At 41.2% G+C, this 22,720-nt stretch overlaps 1 protein-coding gene across 1 annotated transcript in view; it reads left to right on the top strand.

Annotated features, from left to right (window-relative positions):
• SLC35D1 (solute carrier family 35 member D1) overlaps nucleotides 1-22,720 on the top strand; it is a 40,791-nt gene that overhangs the window by 12,475 nt on the left and 5,596 nt on the right. Inside the window, exons 9-11 of the mRNA XM_048497473.1 lie at nucleotides 10,880-10,947; nucleotides 11,599-11,677; nucleotides 12,793-12,875. Coding sequence (XP_048353430.1) covers nucleotides 10,880-10,947; nucleotides 11,599-11,677; nucleotides 12,793-12,875 — 230 coding nt within the window. The remainder of the gene's footprint in view (nucleotides 1-10,879; nucleotides 10,948-11,598; nucleotides 11,678-12,792; nucleotides 12,876-22,720) is intronic.

The following is a 22,720-nucleotide window of genomic DNA, read 5'->3' on the forward strand; positions in this document are numbered from 1 at the left end:
TGATATATCAGCTATTCACATAAATCTCAGTTTCCTGATAATCATTATCTAGATTGTAGTAAAGGTATGTGATTTTCAACTTGTGTTTTTTCTGTCTTCCACATGGCAAAATCTAACATGTATACGAAAGTTGTATGGTGTGCAGCACGTTACTGCATTTCCTTTCTCTCTGTGTCATGTAGAAAATATTGGCAAATTAGCTTGTAGAACATTAAGTGTAATGATGCCAAATAGTATGATTGTACATGCTAAGTTATCAGTGACACATTTTTGTTGATAAAGCAGTAAAATAGATTAGTTGATTTCTGTGTTTTTTCCTAAGAAACCACCCAATTTTTTCCTCCCCCGCCCTCCATTTTCATTATTGGTATGCATAGATATCCTATAGAAAGCTCTCTGTCTTGGTCTGCCCCAGTTTAAAAGAGGGAGGGCTTTGGGAAGGGACCAAGTTTAGCAAGTTCTCCAAGCTCATTTCTAGTCCTGAATATCACTGCTAATTAGTGGTGGGATTCAAAAATTTTAGTAACAGGTTCCAATGGTGGTGATTCAAACAGTGTAATGCAAGCAGCTCAATGCAGGAGACTGGGTGGGGGCAATGCGATGGGGCACTTGGCCAGGCATCTCGGGGTGGGAGCATTCCTGGGCAGGGGGGCTGTGGTAAGGCAGAGGCTGCATGCCCCAGGTGCAGTTCCCCACCCCACCTCTAGATTTAAATAATGACTGTTTAAAAGCATTGTGTGTGTGTGCAAAAAAAGCAATATAATCGCGAAGGTAGTGTATTATTTTCTTTTATATAATTATATTGATTAATTTTAAATAATAGCCAATATAAGGGTAAGGAGAGGAAACCAAAACTGTTTTACAATTGTTAACATATTACAAACATATCTGATTGTCTATCTCTCTCAACCCCTCCAACTAAAACATCCTATATTGCCTCCCTCCTTCCCATATTTCCCTCCCTCCCTACTTTCTATTTCCCCCTCAGATTCCTATAACTACTTTATCTATTCCACTTCAAAGAAAACTAACAGAGGGAGACAGCCAAAATCCTTAATCTAAAAGAGTAGTTTATACTCCTCTCTTTCCAATATAAATTTCAAGGGAAAAAAATAAAATGAAAAATCTTTACTTATAATATTTCCCCAACCTTTATACCAATGAACAAAAAAAATTAGAATTACTATATATTGTATTATTTCATACAGTTCATACACACGTGGGGGAGGGTGCCATGAGGGGCTCAGGGGTCCCTGGGGGGCGATTTTGGATCCCCCACTTGACGAGATTTGTTGTACCCAGGGACAGAGATTACCCCCTTGTCCCTAGTGGAGTTAATCATTAATAACCCGTTCTCCGAACTGAGAAAACTTTAGTAACCAGTTCTACCGAATAGATGCGAATAGGCTGCATCCCACCTCTGCTGCTAATCTTCCTCATTCACTTTGGAGCCTCCCTACCTGAATGAGTGGGAGCACATACTGCATATGATAATGTGTTCACTTTATCTGTCTGGAGATGGAACTGCTTTGTTTCTAGCTGAACTTCATGCTGCTACATATGCATTCTCGTTTGTTGCAATATGCAGTAAGCTGCTAGGTTTATGTATTTCTGTCCCAAACAAAACTATCATTAGCAATCACTTCTTTCTTTTTGTGTTGCCTTTTCTTCTACTCCTGCTTCAGATGCTTGTTGGAGACTATCAACATTTAAATGCTCAGAAGTTTTCATGATGCATTTGATGAAGTGCGGTTTGACTCATGACGACTTCTGTGGAAATAAGTTCTGATAGTCTCTAAACTATCACTAGTTGTCTGTTTTGTTTGATCACTTTAGTACTTGCTTAGAACCAACCTTCAGTGCAAAAGGAATGACTCATCCTAAAGGAAATTTGGATGCATAAATATTCCTGGAAAGATCAGCTTTGCTGTTTTTCTGCCAAATTTTACTTTGATGCAGTTTTTAAATGGTTCTTCTTAGCAGACCTATCAAAGACATGTGAATTGCATTCCATGTCTTTTGTTTACCCAGGGGATTTAGGCAGAATTGGGAAATTATATAACATTATCTGTCCTCAGATTTGGGACCCATACATTCTTTATTATTCTAAGTAACATACTTCAGAGACCTGAATATTTAAAAAATAATATTGCCCTTGAGAATGTAGGTGTAAATGATGCAAAAAAAAGATTATTATCGTTAGAGTTGTTCATAAATATATAGTTAATTTTGAACGAACAAAATGGAAGGCAGGGCTTTTGAACTGCAGCAAAAAAGTAATCCATCTTTTAAAAATAGAAAGTTATTGTTTATCTGTGCTTTATTTTGCTTTCAAGTTAACAAGAAAATTGGAACAGTCAGAATATAGCATTTATTGATTTACAAGCCATGTTGGTTGTATTTATGGAAAAGTCAGTGGCCTTGTTGCGAAGTACTAATATAGACAAGAGGGTTCTGCTTTTAGTTAGACTTCTGTAAACTAACACTCATTTGAGATTTTTGACAAGTTTAAACCACCAGTATTATTTACAGTAAGTTAAGCAGAGATGTTCTTTTGCATTCCCTCTTTTAAAATGTTTACATAATTAACAAAGTTGGAAACCCAATTTCTTGCTGTCTGTGAGGTAGCTATCATTTTGATGGCATAGTATTTATACTGTCAACCTTGAGCAGGCTAAGATTATTTAGATGGCTGGGAAAAATGAATTTTCTTAATACCCAATTATAGTAAACCTGGAATGGTAGCATGTATGGAAAAATCCACCAAAACAGAAGTGAATAAAATAGAAGTGAATACTTCTGAATTTTCCCAGATCAACAGAATTATGAACTAGATGGGATGAGTGCTAGCTAATTTGTTTTTATATATGTGGCCAAAGTATCGTTGAGGGTGTGGTCTTAAATTTTCTGCTGCTTATTTTATAGCAAACAGTTTGGCCACTTCCGCACAGTTGACATAGTTGGATCGCATACATGACGCCAATTCAACCTCCAGGACCGCTCAGCACTTAACGGTACCAGTAACTACAGGGAAGACGTGGCACCGTCGAGTTGCACCACTGCCGTTCGAGGACTTTACCATCTTAAGCGCATCAGACCGTTCAGAAATGGAAGCCAGGGGACATGCCCCCCCTGCTCTGGCGCGAACCGGGCCCGAGTCGCAGAGGGGCAGGGGGGCATGTCCCAGGCCTTCGCCGCACGCGTGCGGACGGTCACAGGAAGGTAAGCTGGATTGGGAAAGGGGGGGGAGGGATGAAGCCTTCCAGCTGCTCTTGCGTATCGAGAAGCGGCTGGAAGTCATTGCTTCAAGACCTTGCTCGGGGAGCAAGGTGGGGAAATGGCAGCTTCAAGCATGCCGCCAGAGGGAGCGAGGGCTGCCAAGACTGGGTTCGCGGCAGCTACAAGTGCGCCTCTCTATATGAATAACAACAGCTCCCTAGGGAAGGCGTTTTTGCCATCCCTAGGGCGCTGTAATTGGCCCGTGCAGAAAGGGCCCAAGTTTCCTTTTGGCCTGTTGGGGCTTGTGGGCTTTGTGATAACTTGTTGCTTCCTGATGAGATAAACCTGTTTACTCACAGAGCTGTACTGTTTGCAACTTTCTGTAACTCTCTCTCCTCCCCCCACCCCCCGCAAGTAGGACTAAGGAAGCTTGTGTTGTACCCTGTAGAAGAGACTGACACTGTGAAAAGGCATTCTCTAAAATCTTAATCACTTATTTAGGTATTTACATTTATTTATTTAAAACATTTCTGTGCCACCCTTCCACCCAAGTAGAGTCCCCAAGGTGGCAAACAACAAACACTGAAGTATTTCAACATTAAAACATGTTAAATATATTTATCATATTAAGTACAGTTTATTGACACTGTACTCCCTATGTTTATGAGTTTGTTTGTACATTTTAATTTTTTGCCTTTTCTGTTCTGCTGGGGCTCAGTTTGTAACAGTTTGTATCTATGATGACAAATGAACAAATAGTGACTGAACATTTCAGACTCCCATTTTTGTTTAGTAGAGATTTCCAACAATTTGAGCCAGTGTATCTGACAGAGTGTGCGTTTTGCTAGCAGAAAAGTGCGTTTCCAGTAAAGGTAAGTGCAGTTGAAAACGGCTTGGCACAGCAGACAAATAACTCCACCACACAGTAGCTTCACTTCAACGAAGGAATTTTACTTACAGGTGCGAGCTATATACAAGTGAACATCAGAAAACAAACCGGCAGCATGCTTCGCAGTAAACATATAACCCTAACAGAACAGTGTGCATGATAGTGCTCTACTATTATACAAACACTGCCCAATCACATTGGAAGGGCCACAGCACCGGGTTCCAGACTGGTTTAATTCGGTTCAGCTGTGGCTTCTGCCAATTCTACTCTGGCAGCAGGTGCTGTCATCTAGATCTCCACGATCTGTGCACAAGATGCACACCTCTTTATTTTGAATTCCCTGACACCCCTTCTCATCTTGGGTACAGATTATCTATTTACAAAACATTTACAATACATATTAAATGGTTACATTACATATCATGCAACACACTGGATACAGTCACAATACCAAGTTCAGGTAATAGGTTTCTATACTTGTGTAAAGTACCTGCTTTGGTCAAGATGTCTGCACAGTTACGCCCGTGAGGCACATACTCTAATTCTAATGTCACCTTCTGAACTAACTCTCTGACGCTTTGGTATTTAACTGCTATGTATTTGGTTCTTGCTTTCATGCTTTCCATATTAGCTACAAGGAATGCAAGTTTGGGAATCTCTTCTAGGATTTTCTACAGGCTTTTCATACATTGCATTCAGATCAGTTAACAGTTGTTGAGTCCATATAAGTTCTGAACAAGTTTCAGACAGTGAACAGAACTCCCCGGCTTCTGCAGCTGACAATGCTATTGTGTTCTGTTTTCTAGCTTTCCAGCCAATGACAGAGTTTGCATATTTAATTAAAACCCAGAACATGACTTCTGTCATTCTCTTCTGCAAAAGAGCTTATCGGGTTACTGCAGATAGGGATATTACTGTCATCAGGACAAATCACAAACCTTTATTGCTTGTTCCTTTTAAATATCTGACAACTCCTTTGACACTTTGCCAGTCATCAAATAAATGTTGGTTTAGAAACTCTTCTACTTAAAACACTTACTGCATAAGCAATATCTAATCTTGTCCAATTACTCAAAACAAAAGACCTAAATTACAGAAACTTAAAAAAGATCAGGTTTGGTCATATAAAACATCACATTCTGTTTTAAGAAAATCAACAGACATAGTGGGAGTATCAAATGTTTTAGCATCTGTTACACCACATGTTTTACAAGCTTCTATTTTCTTGGATTGTAGCAACACAAGACCACCCTTCAGGATTGTGAGCTATTTCAATACCTAAATAGGACTTTAGATATCCTAGATCTTTCACCTTGAAATGTTTGTTTAGCTCATTATAGACAGAATTGCCTCTATCAGTTTTAGCTGCAACACATAAATCATCAACATACACCAATAAGATGGATTTGGTTGTCATTTGAACCTTTTGTAAACACACGGATCAGCAACACCTTTTTTTGAAACCAAGATTTAACAAACAAATCATTTAAGCATTGATTCCCAATTTCTTTCATGGATTGGATCAATTATATAAAGACTTCTTCAGAAGAAGCACCTGGTTTTGTTGTTTAGTTTTAAAGCCAGGAATTGGTTTTCGTATATAAATCTCCTGCATTAAAGGAGCATTTAGGGTAAGCAGTAGAAAAATCATAATGGCGACTTTTAAACCATGTCCATTCTTTACAGCTAAGGTAAGATACAGTCTTTAAAGATTCACTTTTAGCTGTGGTGGAGAAAAAAGTTTCCTCAAAATCTTGCAGATATTTTGGCTGTAGCCCTGTGCAACAACAATGCTTTGTATATGATACCTTTCATCAAGGGTAAGGCTTTTCTCTATAAACCCATCTAGAACCTTATGATTTTACATCATGAGGCTTTTCAACTTCCTCGCTAAAACTTCCTGCTCAAGCAAAGAATCATATTCTTTTGCATTGCTTCTGCCATTTTTGCTGCTCTTCAGGATCTCTAGTTAACATCTCATTGTAAGACTTTGGTTCAATCCAAGTATGACACACTCTAACTGTCTGTGTGAACCCATATCTATCAGGAGGAACACCTTTATTTTGCCTTCAGACCTTCTAGGAACAACTGGACTTTGTAATGTCAGTTCCATTTGTTTTGACTCAGTCTCATTCTCCCCTTCACTCACAGTTTCCTGTTTTACAGGAGGTGAGTGAGCCTGACCTTGAATATGAAGGAGGAACCGGGTACTGACCGTTGCTGCTGCCACTAGCAGCTTGTTGTTCTGACAATAAGGGCAAAACACCTCAGTATTAGTAATGGATTTGCTCCCAACCTGTATGGTTCTCAAAATTAGCTTTCGAAATTACTTCACACGCCATATAAGACAGAAAAATCTATAAGCTTTGGTTTCTGGCTGGTAGCCAATGAACCTCAAATGGCTATATTTGGGTTGTCCCTTCCTTCTTTGTTCTTTGGAATGAGAACATTTGCAAACTCCCAAACTCTCGGCAAATGTTTCAAAGAGGGCGCTATTAAAAGCATGTAATAGGGTGTTTCATTGATTGTCACACTCCACAATCTATTTATGAGATAAGTAGCTAAAATTGACAGCTTCACCCCAAAATGAAACGTAAGTTTGCATCCATCAACAAACAATCACATGGTTTCCAGATGAGAAATTTTACGTACCTCAAGAACCCCGCTCTCAAAGGGCAAGAAAGGATTAGTTTTCCTATGAATTATTCCTTTGAGCCAACCAATGTTGAAAATCATTGCTCAACCATTCTCCACCTCTATCAGATTGTAATCTGGCAAGACGATAAGAAAGCTATGTCTAATCAATACACCCATTGTTTAAACTTTTCAAAAGCTTCAGCTTTGGTTTTTAACCAAAAACACCTCAGTATTAGCATGGATTTGCTCCCAACCTGTATGGTTCTTAAAAATTAGCTTTCTAAATTACTACACGCCATAAGACAGAAAAAAATCTATAAGCTTTGGTTTCTGGTTGGTAGCCAAATGAACCTCAAATGGCTATATTTGGGTTGTCCCTTCCTTCTTTGTTCTTTTGAATGAGAACATTTGCAAAACTCCCAAAACTCTCAAATGCTTCTGGCAAAGAGGGCGCTTTGCCAAAAAGCATGTAATAGGGTGTTTCATTGATTGTCACACTCCACAATCTATTTATGAGATAAGTAGCTGTACTGACAGCTTCACCCCAAAAAAAATGAAATGCAGTTTGCATCCATCAACAAACAATCACGCATGGTTTGCAGATGAGAAATTTTACGCCCAACCCCGCTCTCAAAGGGCTAGAAAGGATTAGTTTTCCTATGAATTATTCCTTTTGAGCCAACCAATGTTGAAAATCATTGCTCAACCATTCTCCACCTCTCTATCAGATTGTAATCTGGCAAGACGATATGAAAGTTATGCTCAATCATTGCTTTTCACCCATTGTTTAAACTTTTCAAAAGCTTCAGCTTTGGTTTTAAATAACACAGTATATAAATATATCTGCTGGAAATCATCCACCAGCACCATAAAATACTTGGCACCACCTTGTGTTGGTGGAAACGGGCCAGTTAGGTCAACATGAATAAGAGAAAACTGTTTTTTCTCTTGACTGACTGCAGTTGAGGGATAGGCTTTCACTCTTAGCTTTACTGCACACCGTAACAGTCAAGGTACTTATGCAAGGTTTAACATTTACATCACAAACTTTAGCAAGTTGTCTCAAAGTAGAAAACTGGAATGCCCTAACACTCTGTGTAAAGCATGGACACAGTTGTCATGCATAGGGACGGTTAGATAGACATGAAACATGTTCTTCACTGCCTGCTTTCTTGGGAATCATTTTATACAACTTATTTCTTCGCTTTCCCTTTGCACAGACAACGCCATTCAGTTTCACATAACATACATCGTCCAATAAAATCAACTTTATAACCATCGGAGTTAGACTAGCTACTGATAACAGACAGAAGTCTAAACTTTGCACTAACAGTACATTTTTAAGAGACTTGCTCAAAGAAGGCACAAACGCAGTTCCTTGTAAACCAACTTCCACTGACTGCCGCCAGCAAGGCTTACGTGGGCAACTGTTGCTTCTTTGACGCCTTCCAACAGGGACCTTGGAATTTAATGCATGTGCTCAGTGGGCCAAGCAGAGTCAATAAGCCAGGGACACAGTCTTAGGAATCTTCAGCACACGTGAACCAGCAAAGCAGATTCATCTCTGACTTGCTTCTCAGAAAAAAAGACTTCTTTTGTATTTCCCTTCTGTTGCCCTAATTACAGATCCAGAACTTGCAATACCTCGGCTAGATGCTTGTCTGACCCGCAAAACGAAAGCAACGCACGCACAGCAAAGGATTTCACAGACGTAGCCTCTCCGACACGGCTCTTCCTCTCCTCGACACCGACAGGTCGAAACCGGGCCTCTACGGCACATTCATCCGGTTTAATAAGCACGCTTGGTAATCCTTCTGTTTCTGCCACTCCAGCAGACTGGTTGTAACGAAATCGAAGTGTTTCTCTCGCCTTCCTTCACATTCTGTAAGCTCTCAAAACAAGCTGCTCCCAAGAACTCGTCCAAGGACCTAAAGTAGGAGATAAGATTTATGAGCCTCTTTGGAATGCAAGTCCTCTGCTCTCCACCAGCGAAAAGAGTCTGCATAGCCTGCAAGTGAGCTGAGACACACTCACCAGCCTTCAGCTTCAGGGCTGGGCCAGCTTACGCTGCGAGTAGGACTTTGGAACCCGCTTGCTGTGTCTCGCTGGTACAGCTTCACCTCCCAGACATCATGAGCACTGCGGCGTTTTGCAAGTATACCAGCTGAGAGTCAGCCACTGCCAGGATGATAGTAGCTCTGCCTCTTTCATCGGCTCGCTCAGCTGCAACTCCAGCGCAGGGGGTACCTCAACAATGCTCCACAGGTCGCCTCTGATAAGATAACTCTTCATCTTACAGCTCCACGGCATGTAGTTCAATCTGGCCCAGCCTCTCAAAAGGCAAACTAGATGCTGTAAACGCCATGACTGCCTTTTGTTCCACTCACAGCTCGTGGCTCTTCACGCCAACAACACCTCAGCACTACCTATTTCCTCGGTAACGCCAAACTCTGGGCCCATAACCTGACAGAGTGTGCGTTTTGCTAACAGAAAAGTGCGTTTCCAGTAAAGGTAAGTGCAGTTGAAAACGGCTTGGCACAGCAGACAAATAACTCCACCACACAGTAGCTTCACTTCAACGAAGGAATTTTACTTACAGGTGCGAGCTATATACAAGTGAACATCAGAAAACAAACCGGCAGCATGCTTCGCAGTAAACATATAACCCTAACAGAACAGTGTGCGTGATAGTGCTCTACTATTATACAAACACTGCCCAATCACATTGAAGGCCACAGCACCGGTTCAGACTGGTTTAATTCGGTTCAGCCAGGCTTCTGCCAATTTACTCTGGCAGCAGGTGCTGTCATCTAGATCTCCACGATCTGTGCACAAGATGCACACCTCTTTATTTTGAATTCCCTGACAGTATCTTGTGATAGTCACAGGAAAACAATAAATTGTGCTTTTCAAAATGTCAGTCCCTTCCTCAGGGTTTTATACAAGCTTTCTTAGACCTTCTTGGGTGGTGGTGGGGTTTACAGGAGGTTGCAAACAATACAGCTTTGTAAGCTCTTTTGATATGTTCAACTGAATGGTGGTCAGGGGCTGCAATCCTATGAATGCTTTCTTGGGAGCAAAATGGAACTCACCTCTGAGTAAATCTGCTAAGCAATACCTTCAAAGAGAATCATACAATGTGGAGTTTTGTTTTTGAAGCCACAGGAGAAAAATGTTTTCCTGGAAAGTGGAAATTTGGGGGGAAATGGAAATATATGCAGTATTTGCTTTCCTATTCAATATAAATTTCTTTTAATGATTTGACAATGTCAAATGTGTCACTTATAACTTGGTTATTGTATAAAATTGTAGTACTTGGCATATTTGTAGAATTTAAAAAATATTAATGACTTTATTTTCTATAAGACAAATTGCAAGCATACCCAATACTTCAGAAAGAGTTGCACAGTGATGTACTCTGTTACCATACCACACGGATCTTATATTTTGCCTTCTGAGAGGTAGGAAAAGTAAAAGTAGAAAATAAATTCAATAGTGAATAAAAGAAATTATATTTGGACAGAGACTCTCTGACAAATAGGACTGCCAGTGTCTTCGGGCATTAAGGTAAACATAACATTGAAAGTACTCGATTCTTTGATAATGTATTATCATTAAACATATAATAGCATATTAAATGTTGCCAATTATTTACGTTTAAACAAAGTAATATTGAAAATATTGTATATGTCTGCAGTGTACATTGGAATTGTCATTATTGACAGTCTCACATAAAACTGTTCATGGTACCTATTTTGAGAAAAAGCTTATCTTCATTCCACTCCCCCCAATTTTCCAGTTACTCATTAAAAAAAAACAATTGAGAAAATATTTGGAAAAAATGTCCTTCATTTTTTCTAACCCCCCCCCTCCCCCTTCCCGGGATCTTTTAATCTTTAACTATCACCCTGACTTTCTTTTCCTCTTTTGGGGAAAAGGCAACCAAGAACCTAACTTCAATAGCTTGTACATGTCCAAATACAAGCTTGCTTTAAATAGCAGATAACTTTTTTCTCGATATGATTTTTTAAAATATGCAAGCTTCCAATTTAGTCATGGGAAGTGTTAAAAGACAGAATGCTGTGCTGGAATTTTTCTATTCTGTTTAAAGATACTAGATTTATGTGCTTCTAGGCAATGGAATACAAAGGCTGGGCAGACACTCTCTTTCTTATACAGTTTACACTCTCATGCATAATGGGGTAAGGATACTTAGTCTTTCCTTGTTTTATTTCCAGGAAATACTGTCAGAAATCCTGTGAAGCATGCATTTTTTTGTGAATATGTATAGTTGTTTTTTATCATGAAGCAGAGCAGGCTAGAGCTATCAGCAAAAGGATGATTGCTGTGAGAATTCATAGTGAGGTATGCTAGTAAGAAAAAGGGATGGTGCAACATTTTTTTCATGTTCTGCTTCTAACATTAGAGTTCCAGTGGTCCACTAGTGTGTATCTATCTGTTTCTCAAGTTAGAGCTGATCTACCTACAGATCGGACCACATGGATGGGAAAGAGAATAATGTCTGAGGAGGAAGAAAGAGGGGTGAGAAAAAGATATCCAGACAAGGGAGGAGGCAGAAAGAGAGAGGGGTGAACATTTGTAGGGGAGGGGAGGAAGCCAAGGCGTTGCCTCCTCCCTGTAAGTTCCTGGTGGGTCCCCACTTGTTAAAAGCACAATACAACTGTGCTACATTGTCCTGGGTATGCACTTCTTGCCTTGCGGGTTTAGGTCTACTAGAGAGGGGTTTTTTTGGTTTTGCAAAAATCCTAAGAGGTAACAGACATGAAATTTTGTTCTAGAATGTGCCCAGTGATCTTAAATACTTCTTTACTTGATTTTTTTCTTCTTCATAGGTTTATTCTGATGTATTCAACTGTACTTTGCACTCAGTATAATTCTGCCCTTACAACTACAATAGTTGGCTGTATTAAGGTAAGGCAATTCTTTCTGTTTGGACGTTCACAATGTAATGTGGAATATTAACTGGGCATTATTCACCTTTTACATTCTTGTAAGCATCATCTTTTTTGTGATGCATTATTCAGCTCCAATTTACTGCATCATAGAGAAGAAATATAGAAAGTAAGGGATTGCTTAGAAAATGTGGTCTGCTGCTTTGAATCTAGAAGAGTTTATATCCTGAGTTGAAACCTTTGCAGAAACATTGTGTGAACATATTCATGCACATGCATCTTAGTGTTCTTGGGAAAAGTGAAGCTTTGAGAGTGGAAGAAAGGATAACATTTGAATGCTTAGCTAACAAACAGACCCATCCAAAGGAGGGAGGCAAATCTGCTGGCATACAGGTGGCTGCAGCCCCTTTCAGCACTGTGCTAGCATCCCAGTGCCCCTGCCTCCACCAATATAGCAGAGGTGGGCTCGGGGTGTGGCCATGGGGAAGAGTTGATGTTAGTTGGCTTCCTCCTGGCTGTTTGTCTCCTTATGCTGGCAGCTGATACTTTAGACTTAAGCCACTGAAAAGGTGGCATAAGTCTATTGAGCCCCATGGGCGCTTTCAGCAGTGGGGAGACTTTTTTGCATGGCAAGTTTCCCTACGCTGCCAGGAGGCCTCTATGGGAGTGGCAGGCCATTTGGATGGGGCTAAAAATCTGTGCATTTTTCTAATGTTGCAGGCGTGTGTCTTTTTTTCTTCTTTAGGACAGTTTTAAGGCCTATATGTAGAGATTATATAAGGCCTATATGTAGAGATCATATAAGGCCTATATGTAGAGATTAGTTCTGAACTTGGATCTGGCTAGGTTTGAATCCTCGCTGTGTCATAGAAGCTTACTGGTGACTTTGGGCTAGTCACTATCATTCATCCTATACTACTTTATAGGATTGTTGTGATGATAAAATAGTGCAGGGGAAAATGTTGGTATAAACCATTTTGGGTCTCCATTGGAGAGGCAAACAGGGTATAAACATGTCTTATGGATTAGAACAAAAGCTGGCAACCTATTTAGTGCCATTCCTACTCACTCCCCCAGCCAAATAGCTGCTTTAAATACTTTGTATAAAATGGTTTGTCCTGTTTTCCTTTACAGAATATATTAATAACCTATATTGGAATGTTCTTTGGAGGTGATTATATTTTCACATGGATGAACTTTATAGGTTTAAATATCAGGTAAGTGGAATAAAATTGTCTCCTTCTAAAAGTGTACAAAATAAAGCAACTTGCTGTGGAAGGAGTGGCTAGTCAGACTAAAATTCTGAACAGTCTGATTTTTAGTTACATTTCATAATATATTCTTGTATGAATGTCAAATAAATATTTGTAGTCCATTAAAAAATAAAAGTTAAAAAGTCACTGGAAAAATGCACTGGGAAAAAAAGTTTTAGATAGGACCCCTTCAAGGCTTGATATCAAGAATTCTTCCATTTGATATTTAAATGACTTCCTTGCAGCTGAAAGGCAGGTTGCCATCTGCTTAAAGACATTTTGGTTTCCTGAAGTCAAACAATCTGCTGTATTCAGATGGTTGTTATGCCCCAATTTTAGTTTGATTCTGCCACATGGGCATTTTTTTTTCAGGCATAAATGCAGAACAAGTTTAATGTAACTAGTTGTGGTTAACTGAACAAAGACCTCTATGCTATGGTTAACTGTTCTGTGCCAATCCTGGACCTGGAGCTGGTTCATCAACTGTAGTCTGTGTAATAATATGTATGTGGTTTCCCTGATTAATCCTTCTTTGGTCCCCAAAACTCTGTGCCCTTCTTGGCTACAGAGATGCCTGGGAAGGAAGCTTAAAATCAAAAGTTCTCTACTTTTACCACTTCTCACAATCAGCTCTCTGTTATTTCTTCTTACTCCAAAAAGTGCAGAAGCTCTTGCACATGCTATTCTTACATGCAGCAGTCAAAAGCAGTCACTTGTTTCATCACCTAAAGCCAGTTGGCAGCAGGGCAGCTCATGCAAGTCACTTCCTAGAGCTGTCTGGTTGCTGCTGGCATACGGCTTTCCATCTCCAACATTTATGCTACTATTGTGTAGCTAGGCTCGAGAGGTGCAGCTTCTTCAGCCCACCTGTTCTAACAGGGTTGAATAGGTAGATACACTAGGATATCTTGAATCATTTTTGCTTATTTATGCTACTGCTAAGAAACTCCAGTGTCTAGTAACTGCTTGAGCAGTACAGGATTGAAAGTTGCTCCTGTAACCTGTGTCATCACCAGAAGAATACTGTGTTGCCCTCCAAACCTACTTTATTACTGCTGGCACGCTTGCCCCCCCCCCCCCCCCCGACTGAGTAGGGAACTGGAAAGAAGAAAGTGGACTTTGCCAAGGTCCAAGCTCAGGACACCATCTCATGGGCATTGTTATTTAAATTGGGCAGCACCTTGTGATCATGCTGTGGTTAATGCTGTAAGGCTCATGCCAAAAAGTGTTGCCCTCTGGCTTGATCCTCACGCATGAACTGAAGGACGAATGGCCTTCCCTTTTTCTTTTTTTCTGTCTCTCATGTCCTTCACTGCAATTGACGTCTTTGCGTCTCCAACCCATAAACTGTTTGATGTTTATAATTATTTTTGAAGTGTTGCTGTTATAGATATATAGTACTAAGGAAACCTTTTTCACATTGTTTGGTAAGAAATTCATTAGTATATAGCTTGTTAGTTAAGCATTGATTTGTTAGTAGTTATTGGTGGTAGTAGTTTTAGTACATTAAGTTCGTTAAAACTTTTGTAAGTCTCAGTGTTTTATAGTTATTGAGTCTCTTATTATAAGTTAGTATAAATTTAGTAAAGACCATATACATTTCATTTACTGATTAAAATACCTAAAAAAAACCCTCCTGCTTTGTTAGGCAAGGACTCGCCACTAAATTTGCCATCTTCTCTTGAGAGTATGAGAAAGTTGCTCACAGATGAATTTCACTCATTGGAGGGTAAGATACTTAAAAGATTTGAGGAAAGTGTTGCAACACTTGATAATAAGACTTTAGCAATAGGTAAGAGATTGCAATATAATGAGGAAAGAATTGAGTAATACCGCTTAACCTTGTTAAATTAATAAAACAGAAGGGTAAAAGAGATGAAATTAAAAACCATACTGGAGCTTCTAGGAATAAAGGCAACAATCAGTCTAGCTATAAATCATAGAAATAATAATAAATGGTCAAACTGGATGATAGATTCGAGGGTCTGAATAACAGGAGCAGAAGGCTCCCATTAAAACTATGCGGGAGTGAAGAAAAGGTGGAGGGGGAGAATTTGTATTTATTTCTAGAAGGTCTCTTCGGAAAGGTTTTATGGTCAGAGTTTCTTGGCAAGGTGAAGATTTCATGTACATTCAGGATAAACTTTCAAGCTGTTAAAGCATGACAGATACCTAGAGACATCTTGGTGACTTTGAAGGCAGAAAGCCAGCAGGGGGATGGGGCCTTTCCAGTGTCTTGCACTGAGTGTCACATGTATGACTATCTGCCACTAGGACAGAAGTCGTGGGTGTGCCCTCGCTGCAATGAGCTCCTGGCACTCAAGGAACGTGTGCGTTCTCTTGAAGCCAAGGTGGCAGACCTGGAGAAGCTGAAAGAGGCAGAGAGGGTGACAGACGAGGCTTTCAGGGACCTAACAGCCAGGTCCCACTCCCAAGGCGACATCTCTTCAGATGTCATGGAGAATGAAGGCCTTGGGGATGGAGGGTTCCAGTCTGAGGTGGGGGAAGATGCTCCCTTAGATGGGATCCCTTCCTTAACTGGTGATCAGCTATCCTCTCGCACTGAGGATACCCCTCAGGGAGGTGGGGGGCTCCTTGTAGTGGGTGATTCGATCATTAGAAATGTAGAGAGTTGGGTTTGTGAGAGGCGTGATGATCGCATGGTGACTTGCCTGCCTGGTGCGAAGGTTGCGGATGTCACGCTTCGTCTAGATAGGCTTTTAGACAGTGCTGGGGTGGAGTCAGCAGTTGTGGTCCACATTGGCACCAACGACATTGGGAAATGTAGCCGGGAGGTTCTGGAAGCTAAATTTAGGCTGCTAGGAAACAGGTTGAAGTCCAGGACCTCCAAGGTGGCATTCTCAGAAATGCTACCCGTTCCACGCACAGGGCGAGCTAGGCAAGCGGAGATACAGGGTCTCAATGCGTGGATGAGAAGGTGGTGTAAGGCAGAGGGTTTCAGATTTGTCAGGAACTGGGGAACCTTTTGGGACAAGGCAGGCCTGTACAAACGGGACGGGCTTCATCTTAACCAAAGAGGAACCAGGCTGCTGGCGCTCAACATTAAAAAGGTGGCAGAACAGCTTTTAAACTGATCACTGGGGGAAAGCCGACAGGAGCTGAGGTGACTTCGGTTCGGAATACAGAGTCCATGGGGATGCAGACAGAGAGGGAGGTTTTTCTAAATCAACCACATACAAGCGAGGAACATAGCAATATGCATGTGACAAAGGATAGTGTCTACAAAAGACTTGAGGGTAAAGCACATAAATCCCAGGTTAAGGACAGAGACAGGGTATACAGGTGTCTCTATGCTAATAGTAGAAGCATTCGACCTAAAATGGGGGAGGTAGAGTACAGAGTTTTGAAGGAGGACTTTGATATAGTGGGCATTACAGAGACATGGTGGAATGAGGAGAACCAGTGGGATGCTGTTATACCAGGCTACAGGCTCTATAGGAAGGATAGGACAGGGCGCATTGGGGGTGGAGTTGCCCTTTACATCAAAGAGAGCATAGTATCACATAAAATTGACAATGCAAGGGGAGCTGGTTCCCCTACAGAATCACTGTGGATATCAATACCAGGTGTGAAGGACAGTTTAATATTAGGAATATATTATCGTCCCCCTGACCAAAGTGCACAAGAGGATTCTGAGATGGAAAAAGAAATTAGAGAGGCCAACAAAAACAAAAATGTAGTGGTAATGGGTGATTTTAACTATCCCCATATAAACTGGAAAAATGCATGTTCAGGTCATAGTAAGGAGAGAGCATTCCTGGATATGCTAAATGACTGTGGCTTAGAGCAGATGGTTGTGGAACCAACCAGGGGAGAGGTGATCCTAGATCTATTTCTATGTGGGACCCAGGACCTGGTGCAGGAAGTCAGTGTTGTTGAGCCGATAGGGAACAGCGACCACAATGCTGTCAGATTCAGTATCTCAGCATGCGAACAAGTGGTAACTACTAATGTAGTTACATTCGCCTTCAGAAAGGGAAATTTCTCAAAGATGAGGGGGATAGTGTGCAGGAAGCTGAAAGGGAAAATCAAGAGAGTCAAAACTGTCCAGGATGTTTGGAGGTTATTTAAAAACACAGTAATAAAAGCTCAGCTGGAATGTGTTCCACAGGTTAGAAAAGGCAGCACCCAGTCCAAAAGAAAGCCACCATGGTTAACAAGAGAGGTTGAGGAAATTATCAGAAAAAAGAAAATGTCTTTTAGAAAATGGAAGTCCAGTTTGACTGATGAAGAATATGAGAGGGAACACAAATGGTGGCAAAAGAGAAGCAAGTTAGCTGTAAGGGAAGCAAAAAAGGATTATGAGGAACGCATGGCTGCGAACATCAAGACCAGCAACAAACAGTTATTCAAGTACATCAAAAGCAGGAAGCCAGCAAGGGAAGCGGTAGGCCCGTTAGATGACAAAGGAACAAAGGGTGTGCTAAAAGATGGCAGGGAGATTGCAGAGAAGCTGAATGAATTCTTTGCATCTGTCTTCACCCAAGAGGAGGTGAGGAACATTCCTGCACCTGAACCAAGCTTCTTAGGAACTAGCGAAGATAGTGGTAGACAAGGAAGAAGTTCTGGCAGCCATTGATAAACTAAATGTTACCAAATCCCCTGGCCCAGATTGCATTCACCCAAGAGTTCTTAAAGAGCTCAAGCATGAAATTGCTGATCTTCTCACTTTAATATGCAACTTATCCCTGAAATCAGGCTCCATCCCTGAAGACTGGAAGATGGCCAATGTCACACCAATCTTTAAGAAAGGATCTAGGGGGGACCCGAAATTACAGGCCAGCCAGTTTGACATCTGTTCCTGAAGTAAATTAGTAGAATCTATCATTAAAGATAAAATTATTAAACACGTAGAAAAGCATGACCTGCTGAGAAAGAGTCAGCATGGCTTTGCAGAGGCAAATCCTGTCTTACAAACTTACTAGAGTTCTTTGAGGGTGTAAACAGGCATGTGGACAGGGGTGAACCGGTGGACATTGTCTACTTGGATTTCCAAAAGGCTTTTGACAAAGTTCCTCACCAGAGACTGTTGAGAAAACTCAGCAATGAAGGAATAAGAGGGGAAGTCCTCCTATGGATTAAAAACTGGTTGAGAAACAGGAAACAAAGAGTGGGTGTAAATGGGAAGTTCTCACAATGGAGTGGTGTCCCCCAAGGATCCGTTTTGGGACCAGTGCTCTTTAACCTATTCATAAATGACCTGGAAGTAGGGGTGGGTAGCGTGGTGGCCAAGTTTGCAGATGATACCAAATTATGTAGGGTGGTGAGAACCACAAAGGATTGCGAAGAGCTCCAAGAGGACCTTGATAAATTAGGTGAGTGGGCTCAGAAATGGCAAATGCAGTTCAATGTAGCAAAATGTAAAGTGATGCACATAGGGGCAAAAAATCCAAACTTCACATACACGCTACAGGGGTCAGTGCTATCAGTCACAGACCCGGAAAGGGATTTAGGCGTCTTAGTTGATAGTTCCATGGGAATGTCAACTCAATGCATGGCAGCTGTAAAAAAGGCAAACTCTATGCTGGGGATCATTAGAAAAGGAATTGATCATAAAACTGCAAAGATTGTCATGCCCTTATATAAAGCAGTGGTGCGACCGCACTTGGAGTACTGTGTCCAGTTCTGGTCGCCGCATCTCAAAAAGGATATTGAGGAGATAGAAAAAGTGCAGAGAAGGGCAACAAGGATGATTGAGGGACTGGAGCACCTTCCCTATGAGGAGAGGCTGCAGCGTTTGGGACTGTTTAGTTTGGAGAGGAGGCAGCTGAGGGGGGATATGATTGAAGTCTACAAAATTATGCATGGGGTAGAAAATGTTGACAGAGAGAAATTTTTTCATGTCTCTTCCTCTTCTCACAAATACTAGAAACCAGTGGGGCATTCATTGGAAGAAATGCTGGGGGGAAGAATTAGGACTAATAAAAGGAAACACTTCTTCACGCAACGTGTGATTGGTGTTTGGAATATGCTGCCACAGGAGGTGGTGATGGCCACTAACCTGGATAGCTTTAAAAGGGGCTTGGACAGCTTTATGGAGGAGAAGTTGATTTATGGCTACCAATCTTGATCCTCTTTGATCTGAGATTGCAAATGCCTTAACAGACCAGGTGATCGGGAGCAACAGCCGCAGAAGGCCATTGCGTTCACATCCTACATGTGAGCTCCCAAAGGCACCTGGTGGGCCACTGCGAGTAGCAGAGAGCTGGACTAGATGGACTTTGGTCTGATCCAGCTGGCTTGTTCTTATGTTCTTATGACTTTTGATCAATCTCAGTAAAAGAGGCAATCCTAGGAAACTCTTAGAAGATTCATTCAAAGTAGGACATATCATAGGCCCTTTCCGCACTGCGGAAAGGGTGCCCTTGCACCGGCAGGAATCCTGCTGGTGGAGGGGTGGGGGCCGTTCGCACGGGAGCGTACGAGCGGCCCCCGCAGAGGCTGGCACGGGAGAGGCGGCTGTGAATGGAGCCGCCTCTTCCCCGTCCCTCCCACACTCACCTCGTTGTCTTGCGTCGCCCTGCTGGACTACTAAGACCTGCCCACGCTGCCCTCCGACCTCCAGGGGTCGGAGGACAGCGAGGGAGGGTCTCAGCAGTCCGACAGAGCGACGCAGGACGACAAGGTGAGGTGGGGATGACGGGGAAAATAGCGTGTTCCCGGCGGTGCCATTCGCACCGCGCCGGCGGGAACACACTGTTTTTCAAAAACCTCCCTCCAGGAGGGAGGTTTTTTGGGGCGGCCTGACACCGCCCTGGGGGAGGTGGAGGGAAGCCAGGTTGGCGCTGCTGCGTTTCAGCAGCTCTGCCTGTGCGAACGGCGCCTTAGGGATGGCATTTTTGCCGTCCCTAAGGCGTCATATTTGGGCCGTGTGGAAGGGGCCATAGTTTAAGTCCCTCAGGATTTATCACTACCAACCTTGTAAAGAAGAAAAAGTTTGCAATTCTTAATAGAAATACTAAGAAATAAATGAATTGTTTATAGATGGGGTTTTCCTTTTAAATTAATTTCCAAAATTGTGGGCAAGTCTTCTATGGTAAGATCTGTTGATGAAGCAGAATAAATTTTTTTACATATTTTTACAGTGGAAAACGAATTGTAGGGGGTTTATTTCCTTCAAGCTTGAAATAAACATAATGGTAACATTTTTAATGTTTTTAAAATGGCATTGTTGAAAAATGTTCTAGTTAGTGTTAATGGTCTAAATGAGTTGCATAAATATCACAATACAATGTGCAGACTCTGGAAGGCAAAAGCTAATGGGCAGCACAATCCAGAGGTGGGGAGCTGAATTCCCTTCTGGAGGTGGTGCAGGCTTTCACCGGCAGATTTGCCCTTCCCCGGGCACTTAGACTTTCAGAGGGGCAAATCCACTGGTGGCTGTGGAGCCCTGGGATACCCGGCCATGGGACTCAGCTCTTTGTTGGCGCTCCTGCGCTGCCCTGAGCTACCACCGCCCATTTAGGCTCCTTGCGCTTGTGGGCCCAGCCTTGGAGATATGCCATGTTTTCTGCGGCATATCTCCACTTTCCCCTATGGGGAAAATAAGGTAAGGGTTTTGGGTTTTTTTAAAAAAAATTTACATTTTTGGAGGGGGTGGGGTGGCACCGGAGCAGCACTATCCCTGTCCGCCAGTCCAGTCTGGATTGGGCTGTTAACCTTTCTTCAGGAAATTCATATTACATCCTCAAATTAATGTAATTGAAAATTGCAATCTTGGTCCCTCTTATGTGGCAGCTTATGATAGAATAAAAGGTGTTGCTGTTTATGGTAAACATTTGAATTTAACAATCACCATCCGATTAGCAGAAAAAAGGGAAACACCTTTTAAAAGGCCACATAAATAATCATCCAATTGTTATTGGAACTATATTTTCTCCATACCACCTCCAAAGTATTTTCTTAAAAGAATTACAAGGTCAACTTCTTCAGTTAACTTTTTGCAATCTCATTGTAGGAAGTGATTTCACATATATCATGAGAAGTACACTAAATGGATCCTAGGGAAAAAAAGTAATATTTCTACCCTGCCTTATATATTTAAGAAGGCCATTAAAAAGATTAATTGCTATCTGGTGAAATCTTCACCCAACAAAAAATGATTATACTTTTTTTTTCTGAATATCACATAGTGCATACTCATGTATAAACTTTTTTCTAATTTCATTTCCTCTGATTAACAATATTGAACAGGCTAAGATTCAGGCCAGTATCAGCCAAAGCCCATCTCAGCCAACATATCAGCCAATCCTAGTCATCTACGCTACATTAGGAAGCAATGAGCATTCTGTTATGGGCAGAAATGCATCTACAATTGATCTCATCAGATCATATCCAGGGATCCCTCAACTCAAGCAGACTGGCTGATCAGATAAAGCAGTCTGTCAAGACAAGATTTTTCAACTGATCACAGATTTAGTATCCCGAGGGAAAAGAGTGAAGAAGAGATGAATGTGATAGGACACTGAATTGCTGCAAAAATGAGAAATCAGACAAGAATAAGGCTTGAGAGCAACACTTACATGTTTTGAAAATGTGGAAAGGGGAAAGTCTGGGTTTATCTTCTCCCTTTTATTTTTTTGGCTGCTGTTGCTCTAACACCTTTCTTGCTATAATAGCATTGTTTAACCTATTGTTGTTCCTGTCCTAATTTCCAGGATTCTGATCTTCTTTGATCTTAATTCAGAACAGGAGCCTTCACCCATTAACATTTTGGAATCAAGGAAACCCTATTTCAGGGATCTTGCCATTAGCACTTCAGCACATATTAGCAAAAGAGAACTAGAGGGTAGCAAATGCATTGATCTAATTAAAGTTCTGGAGGGGAAATATATATCTGATCATATTAAAAATCTGGATGCTTAATGAAGCAAGATCTAAGTTATTTCTTCAATGTCCACTGCAGTCAGAATTCAGAACTTTCAGCTGCACTCATTAAAAAACTTGAGTTAACTGTGATATTTACAAATATTTTATTAGAAATAGTGCAACAATCAACTTTGAGACAGTTGCTTATTTAAGTTATCAAGACAACCTATTTGAATATCTCCAAGTTAAACATAAACTACCTGGTGTGAATCTACAATAGTGATCAGAGCTAGGAAAAACATTATGGGAGATCATAGTCAACTATTAGCAAAAATAGTAAATGTCCTTTGCATTATGGAACTGGTTAAAAAAACAACAAAATTTCCAAACAATATAGGAAAGGGATTAGGATTTCTAGTGAAACCTGGAAATATATATTGACATTAGCTCTAAGTTCATGGTTTCTTCAGAGTTTAAGGAGAAATATTTTAAACTGTTACATCAGTGACCACACAGACTAGTTAAAATCCATAGCAATTTACCACATAAATTCTGGTATTGTAAATCACCAAGGGTGGATTTTACCATATGTTCTTAACCTGTCCACAAATGAAAAACTTCTGTTAAACGTGCTTAGTAGTGATGTAAGCTGGTTTTGAATCAAATATTTCTGTTAATTGATACTTTTTTGCTTAATTATGTAACAAAAGTTCCCAAGGCTGCAATCTGGGGGTGGGAGGTGGGAGCTGAAGCCACATTAGAAATGGTGTGAGAGTTGGGTGCAAAATGGCATGAATGCTAGTGCAGAGGGACTTACCTTGGTGGTAGAAGTTTTCCTCCATACTTTCACTGCAGGAGGCTGTGCCAGTGTGGAGGGAGGTGTTCCAAGGGCATTCCTGGAAACGGATCTGAAAAAAAGTTTCAGACGAGAAATGCCCCCCTTTAATGGTGCAGACATACATCACCAAAAGGGGTGGTAT

This window comes from Sphaerodactylus townsendi, linkage group LG05 (genome assembly GCF_021028975.2).
Source record: "Sphaerodactylus townsendi isolate TG3544 linkage group LG05, MPM_Stown_v2.3, whole genome shotgun sequence".
NCBI lineage: Eukaryota > Metazoa > Chordata > Lepidosauria > Squamata > Sphaerodactylidae > Sphaerodactylus > Sphaerodactylus townsendi.